The 16753-nt window shown below is 54.3% G+C and overlaps 3 protein-coding genes across 3 annotated transcripts; 1 reads left to right on the forward strand and 2 right to left on the reverse strand.

The window, feature by feature from the left end:
- Positions 1–11900: 11900 nt before the first annotated feature.
- NCS54_00060900 (TRNA (guanine(37)-N1)-methyltransferase) lies at positions 11901–13592 on the reverse strand (the record flags this gene model as incomplete). The annotated part of the gene is made up of 6 exons (XM_053146257.1): positions 11901–12419; positions 12482–12900; positions 12951–13028; positions 13086–13187; positions 13243–13516; positions 13587–13592. The coding sequence occupies 6 exons, from the start codon at positions 13590–13592 to the stop codon at positions 11901–11903; spliced, it is 1398 nt and encodes a 465-aa protein (XP_053002232.1).
- Positions 13593–13895: 303 nt separating this feature from the next.
- Positions 13896–14970, forward strand: NCS54_00061000 (Fe2OG dioxygenase domain-containing protein; the record flags this gene model as incomplete). The annotated part of the gene is made up of 3 exons (XM_053146258.1): positions 13896–13991; positions 14046–14308; positions 14367–14970. 3 exons carry the CDS (start codon positions 13896–13898, stop codon positions 14968–14970), a joined length of 963 nt encoding a protein of 320 aa, XP_053002233.1.
- A 67-nt stretch (positions 14971–15037) lies between these two features.
- On the reverse strand, positions 15038–16124 carry NCS54_00061100 (Ditrans,polycis-polyprenyl diphosphate synthase ((2E,6E)-farnesyldiphosphate specific); the record flags this gene model as incomplete). The annotated part of the gene is made up of 3 exons (XM_053146259.1): positions 15038–15513; positions 15564–15972; positions 16026–16124. 3 exons carry the CDS (start codon positions 16122–16124, stop codon positions 15038–15040), a joined length of 984 nt encoding a protein of 327 aa, XP_053002234.1.
- Positions 16125–16753: the final 629 nt, after the last annotated feature.

Consider the following 16753-nt stretch of genomic DNA (forward strand, 5'->3'; position numbering starts at 1 on the left):
TCCAGTCCAGTCCAGTCCAGCTCCGGGGAAGTATCAACACTAGATGGAAGGGAGAGCGGAAGAGGACACTGGCAAAGATAAGGAACGAGACCAAGCGCACTGCCGAAGAGAGTACTCACTCTGAACTGTGCTCAGGACAGAGACGAATGGATGGATGGTAAGGTACTGTGCTGTAGGTACACGACCGAGGATAGCAGAAAGTCAATACAGGTGAGGGACCGAGGGCAGGATCCAGAGGGCGTCGAATTAAAGAATGCTTAATCCAAGATAGTAACCCACGTACGTACCTACCGGTACGGTAATTGAGGGAGAGAAAGAGGGGGAGTGTCGCAATTCGAGAGGAGAAACCGTGTGTCTGTGGCTGCTACTGCTACTCGCTGCTACTGGGCGGGAGAAGACGGGATCGTTCCTTTTGGCGGTTTCCCTGGGGGCCCTTTCTTGAGGTTCCATCCATGGATTCAGCAATTCTTACTCTCAAGCTTCCATCCCAGGCCGATGTACATGGCCGGCAGGTCAATGCAGAAGGCGTGCAGACGTGCAGATGCCGGGGTAGAGCGTGCTGAGATCAGTGAGTTTCAAGGCCTCTCTGGTGTCTATTTTTTGGCCCGGATTCTGTCCTCTTGCTGGGGTCATGAAAGGCCCCCCTGCAAACGGTCCCAAACAAGCACCGACAAAGAAGAGGCTGATGGTACCCAGGCATGCTTCCAGGCCAGGCCAAGCCAAGGGACCCCAGGTCTCTCTCGTAGGTTCCTTTTAGCTCCTCCTGGCGGATGTCTCGCAAAGTGGAGGTCTCGCTTTTCTATCCATGGGCGCTTCCCCACTGGCCTGGCCGCTCGGCTTGAATTGCGAGCAGGAGACGGGAGCCACTTGGGGAACGAGGGCGTCTGTCTCATCTGTACCGTAACACCGGACATAGCCCTATACTGTACGGAGCCCGAGTCGAGAGAGGGGTACATAGACGCGCGCAGTAGGGTCAATTCTCTACGGTATCCAGGTGCGCCGGTGGTCTACGCTTGTGTGGGCAAAACTGTGTAAGATGGAGATGGGTGGTGAGTAAGGATTCGAGACTGGAGAATCAGGAGAAGTGGATGGAAAAATCTGGAGATGGATGGAGCGTGGCCAAATTCAGGGAGAGGATAAGGGCGAGACTGGTCAACGTCTTTGAGGTCAGGCGTGGGGTTAGGAAGTTTTGGAGCAGCAGCAGATCAACGGCGGCGACAACAAGGTTGGTATCAACCAGGCTGGATGTCGCGATTCCAGCACGCAAAGCAGCTCACGGACTCGCACCATGGCATGGCAGAGAGACGAGACCTGATATCTCTGGTTACACAATATCTCCGGGGGGGAATGGGGGGTTGAGCGTCAGGTAGGTAGGGGGCGTGGGGTGTGTCTTTGAAAAGCGTGGGTTGTCCCAGCGTGGGGGAGTGTCGTGATGGTGAGAGACAGTTAACGGGCTTTTTTATTGACAAGAGAAAAAGAGGAGATTTGTAGGCTGCTCACGCGTCTGTGTGTGTGTCTGTGTGTACAGGCCAAAGTTCGTGGCCATGATGCGCGCCTGAGTGAATGTAGGGATATCCGGCTTCTCCAAGCAAGTCGAGAAATGTGCTGGATATCCAATGCGAGTGTGATAAATCACCAAAATCAAGCCTCAGATTCATCATCCCGTTGCATATCTCGAGCTCCCTCGATGCAACATACAGTCCAGCCGCGTCGACGTTGAAAGGACCAATCCGGACAAGATGTCATATCCCTTTGGCCCGCCCTGACTTACCCATTGAAGTTCTCGGCGCAGGCTCAAGGCTCGAACCTAGATAGGCCGGTGGATGAGTGATGTTTTCATTACTTACTCTCAAACAGAAGGACGGCAATGTCTGTTAATCCATGCCATGCGAGCTTGATGCGACATGATGTGATATGATGCGGACAAGATGGCACGCTGCACAACACTCAGCTAGGTGTTCGAAACTCCACCGCAACTAAGCCCTCTGAATATTGCGCACAGCATCTCCATGTGAGTAAGAGCGTCCCATCCCTTTACCGAGTGCCCAAATAGGTAGGAGTTTGGGGTCCCACAGTGACAGCAATTGAATCAATCATCCATCTACAACCCCCATGACTCTTCCCTTCTCAATGCTCCCGTGTCTATGGATATGAGATGAAGCGACTAGGTTGTTTGCGGGGTCAGAGAGGCCCAACCCACGGCTAAACACTACCAAAGCAATTTGCTACGAAGGTAGCTCTCCCCACCCCGAGGCGATTGCAGGGGAACCCTTCCGGGCGCACCGCCGCCGCGAAAGCTCTGTGGCTCTGGTCTCGGACGTGGCCGAGCGAGTGAGCAAGAGGGCATCACGAACAGAGAAATCACCAGTCAGTCTCCTGACCGACAAGGGCGCGCGTGACCAAAGAGTTGCCGAGACGGGCCTTCTGAGCCTCCGAAGCTCCCACTTCAGCCTCACTTAGAAGAGAAGCGGAGGGCAGAAAAGCACGACATCGCATCGAGTCCCACGCGACGGGACGGTCACTGGGTCAGGTCTTGCTTGTCTGGTCATTTCGCTCCGTCTCGTCGCCCCGTGCATCCGCTCTCCTAGTTTTGCCTGGTCCGGGCGTTGTCGCCAGGTTAAAGAGAATTTTTTTTCTTTCTTCTTTAACCCTCGTCTCCCTAGTTTCTCTTCGGGTTCAGGTTCAAGTCCGGGATCCTCTCCCCGGGCGGAGCACCAAGAGGTCTCGTGTAAGCCCAAAGCGGAATGGGGATGCGATACAGATACATGATCCATCATGGCAGCAACTTGTTTTTTCTTGGGCACGAGGACAATGGGCGACAAGATCCAGATCCCACTTCACAGCATGCCTGCCATCAGGACATGAAATGAAGGTGTTTTAACCGAGGACGTTCGGACATTGGAGGGCATTACGACGAAATCAGAGAAAAAAAACACTCGGTCCAACAACATAGGTAGGTCCAGTAAGAGCCCGTCCGGGTCGAGGTGCCGGGCGAGTCACGATGCAGTCCCATTTTCGGCCTTTCTCGACTCGCCATGTTGCTCTCGTTCATGTTTCGCCTCTGCAATCGCACATCCCATCTGCGAATGAGCAAGCCGATGTTCCTCCCTCAATCTCTCCAAAATTTCAGCCTCCTCTGCTCCGTTGGAATGGGCTCGGGTACCAGATTCGAGACAAACCGGGGCGGGGGTGCGAGGCCAGGGGGGAGTAGCCAGAACGGGCCCAGCGGAACGGTCCAAGACAAGCCGCCATGCCAGACCGGGGCTCCGGGGCCCACGCTTAGTTCCCCCGACCAAGCCGAGTCCAGCGCATTGGAGACGGCCCTGGACGGTGGGGAGAGTTTAGAGGCAGGGAGGGTAGAAGAGACGAGGGTCCAAGACTGGAGAGGGTCACAGCCCGAGAAGACGACGATGCGGATTCGTCCAAATTCTCTTCAAGGAGAGAGGGGCAAGGAACATTGTCGGTTCTTTTTTTTTTTTTTCTTGCCCTCGCCTGGCAGGCCTGGCCTTTGAATTGGAGGCGAAGCGGGGATTCTCAAAGTTCCAGAAGCCGCTCAGTGCCCACCAAGATCCCTGATGCTCAAAAGGCAACAATTTAGTGCTGGCATTGGGATTGGATCGCATCATCAATTGGGCGGGACACTCAAAGTCAACCCTCAACCAACAAAGGAGGCCGGAGAAAAGCGACATAAAAAAAAATCGAGCCTCCTCCTGATTGATGCGATCCACAACCACACACACACACACACTTTGCTTTGCTAGAGGTTCGCTCGTTGGTTGATGTCCGCCATTGGCATGTCTCACTTTACAGTATGAAAATCCCCGGCGTCATACTGCGTGCGGACTTTTGCATCCTAAATGGCTGATGCTAATGTTTTTTTGCGTGATGAGTGGCGTTTGCCCTACCCTTGACCTCCATATCGACATGTGCACAAATCTAGGGGTCTTTGGAGAAAAAAACGGCTTTTTGAGTCAAAAGTGCTAACTAACCTGTGATGCCTAAATATGGATGCGATATTATGCGAGAACTAAGGGTCCTATACAAACTCTAATGCAGACATCAAGTCGAGTATGTCGACTACTCGCTACAGTATTGTCGTCGTCAAAGTCAAACTTCTGGAGATGCGGCTTCAGCACTGTCCGCGATGGAGTAGCTCCGTTCGGGTCGGCCCAAGGTAACTCTGGGCCCTCCGGCGCCGGTATGCCGACGACAGCTCCGAGGTGATGTCGCACAAGACGAGTCTCTCCGCTTCTCCTCAATCGATCGATTGCGCGTTGTCAAAGAGACGCAGCCCAGAGGCTGGCTTGCTCGGCGGCGCCCGGGAACCAAGCCGGAACCTTGCTGGCGCCGGCCAACTCAATTCATTGGGGTTGCGACGCCAAAGCGGTATTTGTTTCTGAGGCAGTACGAATACGGAAAGTAGGTACTCATCTCTCGAGTTGCTGCGCGCGCAGGGTGGTTTCTGATATCGCTCGCACGCGCTTGGTAGAGCAAGCAACGAGATGCAAAGGGAGCCCAAGAGGCGTTTCTTTGTTGATACCTGGTTATCACGCCTCCGCGGGAAACCCCGAGTGCGCCAGGAAAGCCAATTGAGTGCGTGGGGAGCCCTTCGTGTTATACAATGGTGGCAATCAGTGGCATGGCTTCAGAGCTTCGTCCCATCTTATTTGCATGCCGGTGTTGAATCATCATCATGTCCTGCGCCTCATCTCCCACGCGGCTGTCGGTCCCTGCAGCAAGTTCGAAACAGCAACTCCGAGCATGGCTTGGGCCCTTGTCTCGCTATCAGCACACGGCCGCCGCCGCCGCCGCCGGAGGGGGGGAGCCTCAAGAAAGCGTTTTCAAGATGATATCAAGCGCCGTCCATAGCTCCTTGGCCAGGTCCAGGGTGCTCGTTGCATCACAGGAATGCACGCCCAGAGCGTGGTGTTGTGGCCACAGTAAGTTGCGACACTGGGCCGCTAGGGTTACGGCATTCCAAGTCCTCTGCTCTGCTATCAACGGTACGGTCCGTGCGACCTTGATGATCGACCTCTAGGTCGATGCCTCGATGATCTACCGTCTCCATAAGTGGGAACCCGAACCTGGAGGAGAAACACCTCGACTGGACTGCGGATACTGTATCTACTCAATGTCTGGGCTTCCGTTCTTGGCCGAGTAGCCGGCCAGCTTTACAGTATTGCGTCTTTCCGTCGCTTCAGAAATCGAGGCTCTTGTGTGACGTGGAGGTCCTCCTTGCACTCCACTCGGACCTCATCGTCATAATGACATTCCGATTGCCCTGATTTCAATCCCACGTCGGAGACTCGGCCACCATGGCCAAGCCGACCACGAGCATTGGCAATTGGCAAGGAGCATGTCTGGATGACGGGTTGTCTGAAAGGCGTTCAGGGGCCGATGTGATGATGGCTGCCACGGCCAAATCTTCCGAGAAGCCGGCGTGCTGCCATCGTCAAGGTGGTGGCCACAGGGTAGCTCTTTGGAAGGCATCGTGGAATAGCAACAGAAGCCCTGCTTGTCCCTGATCCGAATTCCCATGACGGATGGCGGAAGTCTTTTGCCGTGGTGTTGTTGGTGGCACCAACAGCCATCCTTTGATTTGCACGTTGGATTACCGGGATCTGAGAATTTTTGCACTCATACCTGGCATGTCTCCAGGGCAAACAAACAAGATACTCGTCGAGGAACCAACACACTGACATCCATATTACCCCTCGTCAACGCCATGTGTTTCCTCCCCTGGACCACATTGTGTCATGCTGTAGGGGTATATCCCACCAACAACAGCTTGCTAGCCGAGTTCGGGTCAACGGCCACGGCAGTCAAGCTTGCTCGCGACGATCCCGAGCTTTCCTAGTTGGTCTGTGAGTGAGGCAAGAGAAGCTATCACAACGACCATCGTCAATTGCCCTGTTTCAGTTACGCCATGTTGAAGAAGACAAGGACAGGGTTGCTGTCGATCCCAGCAACAGCAAAAAGCAAAGGTCAGAATACGTAACATCCAATCGATGGCGGGCTCTGTTGGCAACATGAGATGATGGCACTGACAGTGAACACTGGGCTTGTTGGAGTTTGGCAGCCACCACCCACTGGGGCTTCTGCCCAGACCTCCATCCAAGTTCACCCCCTTACAATGAGAAAAATCCCCAGAATCTCTCCCCAGGATCCATCTCCCCATGGATCACAAACACCCCCCGGGGATCTTCGCGCACCCCCGGATTCGTCGTGCTGGTCTTGAGCAACCTCTACACAAGGCCAAGGGGCTATCCACCCATCCATTGCTTGCTTATCTCTCTTATCAAGCATCTCGTCGTCGTTCATTCTCCAACTACTCGCCATGTCTTCAACCACCCACGTCGATACGAGTCACACAAGGCGCTTATCAGACCTTCTCTGGCGTCTCCGCCATCGCCTCAATCTTGCTCCATCTCTCGTCTCCCTGCCTGGCTTGACTCTTGGTCATGGTGTTGTCTCGTTCCCTGCAACGTAACTCGGTCGGTTTCCGATAGCTTCTCTTGCCACACACGCACCTAGACCTAGGTACGCAGGAGTAGCGATGTCGGGGAAGCCAACTGGAACACTCAGCATCAAAGTCGAATCATTTTGGGTTGCCCTCGGACCTCTTGCGCCATGAACCATCAAGCACCGGCCATGAGCCACCATCAGACCGCCCTGGTCAGCCCCGGGTAGGTTATCCTGTTTCCTGACAGCCCCCCCGTGTTTTCAGAGGGGATGCTCTGCTGTGAAACGCCCTGCAGGCGACCTCGGCGGCCAATCCACGTTGACACCCGCTCCATGTCTTGTTCGCTATAGCCCATTGGCCACTGTGGCTTGCATCTGGCTTGCGTCTTGCAGGTTGCATTTGTCTCCGCAGACGCGGCTATGGGTGCGGGCGCGGATGCGGATGCGATGTGGCTACTGTAGGGCCATCCTATCCCCGCCCTCGCAAAGGGTTAGCTACATCAAATTGGAGCAGCCTGACAGTAAATGAGTTGCCCGGAGACGAACAAGGTCGACCCAGACGCCTCTCAAGTCGAGTGTTGGCGGCTGCCACGCACGAGGAGCTTGACCACCAGCCACGGTGGTCGACAGCCGAGATGCTGGATGCAGCTCTCGGGTACGGTAACATGGCCTTGAAGAGCGCCTCTCCTGCTGTGTGAGCTTGGCTGCGCCCTCGGAAATCGCCTTATCGGCCGCTACGATCACGATTCAAAGGGCTCCTCATCAATCTCAACTCATAGATTACGACGCACGTAAGCCAAGTATTACCGGTATCCAAACACCGTCGAGTTTCTATGGACACATCCTCTGCTCCACCTGTTTGCTCAGGTATCCAGTTGCTCTGGGCTAAACGTTGCAGTTGCTTGGGCTTGGTTGGACTTGGCCCAGCCACAAGCACGCCTCTCATCTCTTCGCTGAACTCTGGATGACGCCATCTGCTTCTCTTTTCGTGGAGATGCTGGCATAGCTCGGGCGCTGTAGCTCGAGGCTTTCCGGGGGCTGTCGTTTCATGAGCGTCCGTGCGATCGAATATTGATATGTACAGGTTAATTGCCTCAGTTCTGGAGTTGCCGTTCACACAATTTGCACAGTACTTATTAGGTAAATATGAATACCTGTGGTGTTGTGAGATATTTATGGATCTAACTAATACCCATTGATGGGTCAGTTTCGGTCCTATCTCGCGCCGTCTACACAAGCACACAAGCTCTCTCACCATCCACGCAAGCCGCCTCAGATGAGCCTCGAAACCCACTCATGCCCGCTGTGGATATCTTGCTCGCCGTCTGCATGTCGAAACTCTGATGCGCAGTATGCACTTCTCGTCACAAACCGGTATACGACAAAGGACCCTGATCGGCATGCTGAACCTCCGTCACTTCCCACCTCAACACCATCTCGCCGTACACAAACCAGGTTTCCCGTTTCTGTTGATTGCGCAGATACTGCTTGTTGAATGCACGGCAGTTTCGTAACGGGAGCGGCAGAGGCTGACTGAACCTCGTGCTTACTGCTTGCCGCTCTTTCAACACCAACCTTCCCGCGGAACCCGTCCGTTATAACGATGAGCTAACTCAAAGATCTAGACCCAAGTTCTTTATCCAGATCGGCTGATATGGCCCGTGGTTGCTCTTGTCGTGTCCCCACCAAAGAGTAAGCTTCGGCTAGCTTCACTGGCGTGACGACTCGGGAGCTTCCCTGCTCACAACGAGAAAGGATCTCCGACGATTGCTACGCTGCATGCTTGCGGCAGATTCATGGTTTGTAAGAGTAGCATCACCTGGTAGCGAACCCAGGCCTTCGCACTTTTGCGAACTGCCCACTGGCAACGCATCGCGAGCTCCCACGACCTGCACAAATACAGGGATCTTCTGAGGCCTCATGTTTTAAACAACAGGGGCGTGGAAGAAGTCGCAAGGGTCCTCAGCTTGACCGGTGATGAATGTTACCCCCCCAAATGCTAATCTCGGGATGCCAGGCAAGGCAAGCTTTCCATCCGCCGTCTATCATCATCTTGGTTCAGCCAGTACCTGAGCTTGGAGTTGCGATGTAGCGTCTCACTGTCGCCGTTATCTCGTCGGCTGCCTGGAGAGGTCTTGGTCATTATGACATGAAACTGGGGAGCCTCTGCAGCAAGTTGTGTTCAAGGGCATGAAGCAAGTTTTCTGGTGTATCTCTCCTGTTTGGCTGCCCTATCACATTTGGTTGCTGGATCACACCTCTCTCCCTACTCTTGGTCTTTTCTCTTGAATTCTGGTCTTTTCTATGTAACCCCATCTTCTCTCTCCGTTGACTACCTATCATTGTCGCCCTCACACCTTTCACCTCCTCCAGCCCTATAAGACATCCAACTAAGAACTTAAAACACAGGGACCAGTGCCGATTCGATCGGGCCAATCGTGTCTTCCCTTCACCCCTCGTTGGTCAGCAGCCGTCAACTGGAGTTGCTTGTTATCAGCCATCGGATCGGCCGAGACGGAGGACTCAACAAAGTCGCAAGTCCGTCGGTCCGAGACTATTGGAACTTGTGCGTGTGTGCGTCTCCAACGACAAGAGAGAAAGAGAGTCTTGGCAACTCGTGGCCCTTCAATGGCTCCTGTGCTGCCTGTTGCAGCTTCTGCAACCAGTTCTCGATTCTTCCTAGTAATGTGGCTCCCTTGCTGGGGCTGAGCCAACGGACCCAGGTCTATCGACAGAACGGTTCTCTGGCATGTGAATTATCAACTTTCAACCTGTCACCAGCATATCCAAATTGCAGGGGCCAACTTACGAGTTGGACTATCACGAGCATTCCAGATGTGGAAGCTCATGTATGGCCCATGATGATTTTTCCCTCTTCCCGACTTGGCGCAAAGCACGCATCTTCTTGCGACATCTAGTCCCCTCTGCTATCATCTTGATCGACCGTCCCGTTGCAATCTTTACGCCTACAATAGCTGGGCTGCAACCCTCTCGGTTGCGAGTGTGTTTACTAGCTCATCGACTTGCATCATCAACCTCCTGCTCGACTATCCACTTTGCTTCATCTCAAGAGGCTCTCCACACCCTATTCGCCCCAAGCCCCGGCTTCCACCGTGCTGCAGCAGATCATAAATGGAGATGGCCCCTGGTGCAGATATGCGATGTGTGATGTGCGCTGCATGTCAACCAGGCAGCGGATGATCTCCTTCAGCCTCCTCTGGTGGCTGCCCCAAATAGCCCGTTGCTGTGGTCATGTCTCGGGTCATGGTGTTTGATATCCCAGTCCCTGGAGCTGGACATCAACTCGAGGGAACGGCATCGTGCTTCCTTGTCCATACTGATTCAGATAAGCGATTGAGGCCCCGCAACGGCCCGCCTCAGAGGGATCAAGGGGTCATGGTGACCCGTGGTGGGTTGCACTTTTTCCATGTCAGTTGCTCGAATGCGGATGGCCTCGCAGTCACCGAGAATCCGGAGCCTCGCCGAGGTCTTGGAGAGAACGAACAATTGCCAACCGAAATGAGTATCGTTATTCTCGCCACCGGGTTGAGTCTTTTCGGAGTGGGTACCGTTTTCTCAATCCATCGCCGTCTCGCTTCGAGCCGGGGCCTATCATGAATGTCGGCACGGATCATGAGTTCAGTGACCTGGCGCGAAGGACGACTCTCGGGCCTCAGCGCCTGTGAAATATGACCATGCTCCCCTCTGGAGTTTTGCTCCAGCCGCGAAAAGAGACGCTGAACGGCCCCCCACCTCGAGCATGGGTGTTGATATCCCTGCTCGATGGAGCCGTTAGCTGCGGAAACGGCATGGAATGGCATCCATGGCTGAAGGGTCCTGCTCTGCCGTCGAGCCGACGTGACTTGTCCGAAGGAAGCATTAGTGCTCATTTGATTGACGGTAATTGTCTGCGGCCTCAAGATATGGAAAAGATGGTGGGAGCATGTGGCCTGGAGAGGATTGTTTATCATTCATCTATTCACCACATGCACACAGTTGGAGGCATGATCTCTCACCGCGCTGTCACAAAATGGCTGAAGCGCATCGATCGGTCAGGGGAACTTGCGTGGGATGGCAGCACCCTCTTCTCCATGGCTGCTGCGTAGAGGGTTACGAGACACCACACCGAGGTTGCCCGGGCTGAAGAAACCCTGGACTCGGAGAGCAGGGAAATGGGAGCATGGGAACAGAACAGGCGTCGAAAGAAGGATCCCGAACATCTCGGCATAGGTAGGTACCAACGTCAGTCAAACCCGTCATGGGCTCAGCCGCCTGTATCATGGCACGACATTGACACGATGCAGCCACATCAAGAAGCTCGTGGGCGCTACCGTTGGAATCGGCAAGCCACGCGCAGTAACGGCGCAAACATTTCTTTTTCCTTGTCTCATTGCCTCGTCTCGCTGTCTCAAGCAATCGGTTACCTTTCCCATTCCCCATGGGCCATCCCCAACTTGATTTAGGTACAGACAGTATTACTTCCCGGTTCCACAGCAGGGGAGAGCATGGCAGGGCAGGGCACGTCAGCTCTAATGCATGCAAGACGCAGTTGAGCAGGCCGACTGTCCAACGGCGCTGCGGTGCGACCGAGTTCATGCGTAGAATCCAGGCCGGTGCTTCGTCTTGGTGTTTGCATCTGTTGGTGGATGAGGACCTGGAGGGGTGCTTCTGAGTTGTCCTTGTCGAGACGTCCATCCACTGACATTGCTCCCCCATCCCAGGGCTTCGGGGTCGGCCACGCCTTCGACTCAGAAGAGGGTGTCGAGGCTGCATCTCTGGTGGTGGGCACCCGTGAGCATCCGTGGGCCACAGCACGTCCTGGGCGAACCAACCGTCCCACGAGCAGGGGGAGGGATGGATGGAGGGGAGGGGCGTGCCGCGACCTGGCATCTGCTGTTCGTATCGTATCGCATCGTCGATCTGCCAGAAAGTCCCGGGCGGCTTCTCGACGTGCGTTGACCGGCTGCATGCGAGGCTGTTGTTAGTTAGTGCCTTGCCTTGCCTTGTCCTGCGCTCTGCTCTGCTCTGTTTTGCTTTGCTTTGCTTTGCATTGGGTCGCTCAGACGAGGCCGGACAGGGTCGCCCGAGAGAGCCCCACGGGCCGTTATCGCGGCTATCATTCAAGCGTCATCGTGCCTGAACTGGAGGCGGGGAGAAACCTCCCGGACAGACGAGAAGTAAGATATCGAGCGATAAAGAAGCGCCCACAATACGCACTTGGTCTTGACGGAATACGGCCCCGTTGGAATGCGACCCTGCTCACTACCTAGGGACGCAACGAGCGTCGCATCGGCCCAGGGCTCGCCTCGCCTGTTTTGACTTTTTCTTGTTGTCTCCCTTCTCAATCGTGTCGTCTCATTTCATCCCACTCAGGGAGAGACCGCCTCGAGAACGCTCCGGCCGCCCGCCAGCCGGGACCCGAGATCAACCGGGGCTATCTAGGCCCTGGCGGCAAAGGCCACCTCGCGCGGCAGCCGGAACGAGGCGCAAAACATGCGTTTCGCAGGCGCGACGTCGCGGACGTCGTAGATAAGCACCTCACCTTCTTTCTCAGCATCGCCCGGCTTGAGCATGACGCCGATTTCCTTGTGTATCCGCTCACAAATGTCCTTGAGCGGCGTGTCGTCGTCCGTCTTGGCCGAGAAACAGTGGACGTGGACAATGGGGAGCTTGATCTCAGTGTGCGGCTCAAAGAGGTCCTCGTGGCCGTGGTACAGGCCACGGTAGTTGTGGAGGAACTCGATGGCCGACGCCGGGAGGTTCATGACGAAATGGGAAATGGTCGGAGGCACGGGCACCCGGACTGGCTCCGGGGGCGGCGCTGTAGACTTCCTTGGTGGCCTCGGTGGCTTGATGACGGCACAATCACCTCGTTTGGATGCCTCAAGGACCAGGTCCGCGGACGTGCGGATGAAGTCATGCCCGTCATAGTTGAAGGGCTTGACGAATTCCGAGACCTAGAATCAAGTGTCAGCAATCAACTATCAAGGCCCAGGAAGAGGACTGGAAGGGTGTCTACCTTGTTCTTCCGGATCGCATCCTCGAGATAGCGATGACTCTCGGGGTTCTTGTCGTTGGCCCAGACGAAGACACCCTTCTTGCCAGCGGGCACAGCGAACGGTCCAATACCGGCCATGACATCTGCCACAACCTCACCAGGCTTGAACAAGCTTGTGATTCTCTTGTGCTCTGTATCAAGCTTGCTGTTCCAGTATACCTTGGAGTAGTCGAACCTGAAGGTACAGCCAGCCTCGCTCACCTCGACGTTCATGTCGTCGGGCCCGCCAAGGACCTCGTAGGCAAAGGTCCGAAACTCATTCTCCGAGCCGACATTATCGGTCTTGTTGATGACGGTCTTGATATGAGGATTCTTATCCAGAAGTACCTGGGCGATGATGTTCTTGTACGGTAGGTACTGGTCCCGGATGTTGAGATGGGCTGTATGTGTTAGGATATGACTTGACGTCTCGAGACAGATATCAACTTACCAACATGTCCTACCGTGTTAAAACCACTTGGAATCTCGCCGTGAAGTTCTTCTGGGAGGATAGACTTTATTACATCAACTTTGTTTAATCTGTTAGTCTTTTGGTCGTTGAGTGACGCACGTCTGAGTCACATACAGTAATTCCAGAAATCATAGGTAATCTCAAGATCGTACGGAACAACCTTCAGCTCTCCAAGCTTAGATGCTTCTTGAAGAATCGGACTCCACGTCTCTGGCGCTGCATCATCCTGTAAGTTACCGCACCCGACATGGGGGAGTTCAACTCGACTCACAGGCAGGCTTGATCTGAGGAGACAGCACAATGCACTTTCTCCCCTGAGAAGCAAGCGACGGATCCGGATCAGGCAGGATAGGGTTGAACCTCTCCATGAACAAGACCTCTTGGGTCTTTTCAAGCTCCTTGCGATACTTGGAGAGCAGACGGTTCTCCGAGATGGACGCGGCGGCTGCGTTGAGCGTCTTTGCAAAGACTGACCTGTCTAGCGTCTTTGCCGCGCGTGCGGCGGGGGCTCTGAACAGGTTCATGTCTCTCAGCTGCGAGTTCTTCTGTTAAATAATTTATCTCATTAGTCTTTGCCCTCTTTATACAAAAAAGATTACTTTCTGTTGGACTAACATCCATGGTTGATATATCCGTTGGGTTTGGGCGAAAAGCACTGACTGAGACAAGGGTGCTGAGGCTGAGATGAGTTTTAGGGCTTGGGTAAGGCTTAGGTTTGGGCAAGGGGTTTGTGCACCGCCACAAGGAACGCCACATTTCTTGATGGACTTGTGCAAGGCTGGGAGTGATGTCACGACTTTCAGCGTTGATGAATTCGAATTAGACTGTATCCTCACCACAACCATTCTTTCACTTGATGATTCAAGTATAAGCTCTACATATACTACAGAATTATAATTTCAAGTTCGCACTCGTAGACGCATCATGTCAAAGAAACGAACCCTTGATGCCTTCTTCAGCCCTGTAGTCAAGAAGCCCCGGAATGAGACCAATGTCAACAGTGAGCAGACTGTCGAAGAAGTGGGCACATCCAAGGCTATATCTCATATTGACCAATTCTAACATATGATATAGGCTACTTATTCAAAACACCGGCACTATCCTTATCCCATCAAAAACTTGCCAACTTCTATTAGCAACGAGCTGGTCACTCTGCCAGCTCGACCCGGACGGGAGATCAATGACCAGCCCGACCTGGACCTACTATACTTTGAGCCGTTTATCCCGGGTCATGTTTCTAGGAAACTGTTTGAGTTCCTCCGCGCAGAACTGCCGTTTTACAGAGTTGAATACAAGATTAAGCGCGGTGGCATAGAGACTCAAATCCGAACTCCAAGGTAACAAGACGGCATCAGCTTGGGCTCCAAGACATCGCACTGACTTTTATATCTCAAGATGGACAACAGTCTTTGGCATCGACGAAACATCAAAGTTCAACGACAAGGGTGAGCCAATCGACACCAGCACCGGCTCCAGAGCGTCGGACAAGCGATATGACAGGTATCCGCCCCGGCCCATACCGGGATGCCTCGATGAGCTTCGCCGCCGCACCGAGGCGGCCACGGGCTGCCAGTACAACTTTTGTCTCGTCAACTACTACGCCTCGGGCGCGGACAGCATCAGCTTCCACAGTGATGACGAGCAGTTCCTGGGCCGCGACCCCGCCATTGCCTCCTTTTCTCTCGGAGCCCGTCGAGACTTTCTCATGAAGCACAAGCCGCCGCGTCCAGACACCCCTCCTCAGGTGTCGAAACCCCTGAAGCTACCTCTAGGCAGTGGTGACATGGTGTTGATGAGAGGCAGGACGCAGTCTAACTGGTTGCACTCGATCCCGAAACGGACGGGCAAGAATGAACAGGACGGAGGGAGGATTAATATCACCTTTCGGAGAGCCATGGTCAAAGGTGGAACAGAAAATTACTACAACTACAATGTGGGAACAGGACCAGTGTACAGATGGAATGGGGAATCTCGTGAGATGCTGGTATGGAAACCATGAGTCTTGGTTTGGAATAAGAACGATGTAGTATGATGAAAACGACAAAGAAACATTAACTGGTAGGCCTCTATTTACCGCGGCGCATCTGGGCTCCGCCGTAATGTTGCAGGGCCTTGAGGAACACCTGGTAACCGACCCTCTCGTTATCCTGTAGACAGAAGATCTCGGTCAACCTGATCTGCCAGGGAGGGTAGCCTGAGAGCTCGAGGTAAGGCCCAAAGGTGATTAGAAGATCCGGCTCAGCCATGATGCCCTCGGACAGCTCGGCGTCGATCAGCTCCATCGAGATGTCCCTTGGGGAGAGCTTTCCTTTCTGGGACATCTCGGCCAGGGTACGGGTGAGATCGACCATGGACTCGCGTCCATCCTGCTGCGAGATGAGGTGTAGTCGCAGATGCGACTTGGGGCTCTCGCCAAGAGTAGTCGGGAAGTCTTCCTTGTGAGGTGACGTAACAGTGAGGCTGGGGTGCTCAGGGCCAAAGTAGAAGGTGAACTTTTGGCTGACGGCGTCATATACTCGGGGCATGTGCTTCTTGAGGATTCCTACGTAACGTAAGTATGTATGAGGAGAAGTTGGAACCGTGAATACAAACCTGTCTTCTCATAGACCGAGAACATGGGAATCTCAGCACATGCGCACCATGTCGCAATCTCGGCCACTTCATCAAGAAGTCGGTCGAGATCGGCCTTTGTCCGATGGTTCTCCTCCAACTTGAGAATCACACTCAGATGCTTAGGCATCTTCTTGAGTGCCATGACGTCCTTCTTGATATACTGGGGCGTGCCGTGGTGGTACTTGAGAACGGACGAGGTCTGGTAGCAGACCACATTCCACATCTGCCGGGTCTTGATGTAGAGGGAGAAGATTCCGTGCATGACGGCAAAGATGAGGATGTGGATTTGGTTTAAGACAAAGCGACGGAGTCCTAACCGAGACCTGCGCTGTGTTCGCGAACTGGCAGAGATAGCAGGCGGGGGATCGTTGGGCGTTGGGAGATAGGCCTAGGTCTAGTTAGCACCAGGTCCAGGCATATGAGCGCAAGTGCCGCGCATACCTTGAGCATCCTCTGCCTCTCCTGCTCGGACAATAGCGTGTGGTCCTTCTGATCGTCGGCCCTGTAGGCCTGGCGATCGCGGGCGGTCATCATGGGCATGGTGTAGTCGGCGCAGCCTCGAGAGGCTGTCTAACGGGATTGGCGATGGCTTGTGGTGTTTGGAGGTTCAGGTATAAACCAGAGAACTAGGGGTCGTAGGAAAGGCTCAGGATCTAGGATTGCGACCGCGAGGCGACCGAGGGATGGTGCCGCTTATAAAGGAGCTTGGACGAGCGAGCGAGCGAACGAGTGTGGGCAGACGTGTCTCTCTGTCTTGGTATCAAAAAGCTCCAGCTGCCAGGGAATTAATGAATGGATTGTGGCGGTGCAGCCATGGGTTACGCATTGACTCCACTTGCCGAGCTCCTTGGCGTGTTCCTCAGCCACATTACGCAGGGCTGTCGTCGCATGTGCTTGCTGTACCTGTGGCTCAGCTCAGCTCAAACACCTGGAGGCAGGTACGAGCTTAGTACCAGCGCGGGGCTGGGGCAGGTACGTACCTGGCGCATGAGCCCCAGCCAAGCAAGCTCGACTCAACTCGAGACAACGAGGCAAGCATCGCCATGACCATGAATGTTCCATGATCAACTTTTTGGACATCGACCACGCGTCTTCGCGATCACAACGACCTTACCTTCCTTCGACCGAGCTCACAAACCGACGGTCGATTGCCCCTCCCCACATGTAGC

Source organism: Fusarium falciforme, chromosome 1, assembly GCF_026873545.1.
Source record: "Fusarium falciforme chromosome 1, complete sequence".
NCBI classification, from domain to species: domain Eukaryota; kingdom Fungi; phylum Ascomycota; class Sordariomycetes; order Hypocreales; family Nectriaceae; genus Fusarium; species Fusarium falciforme.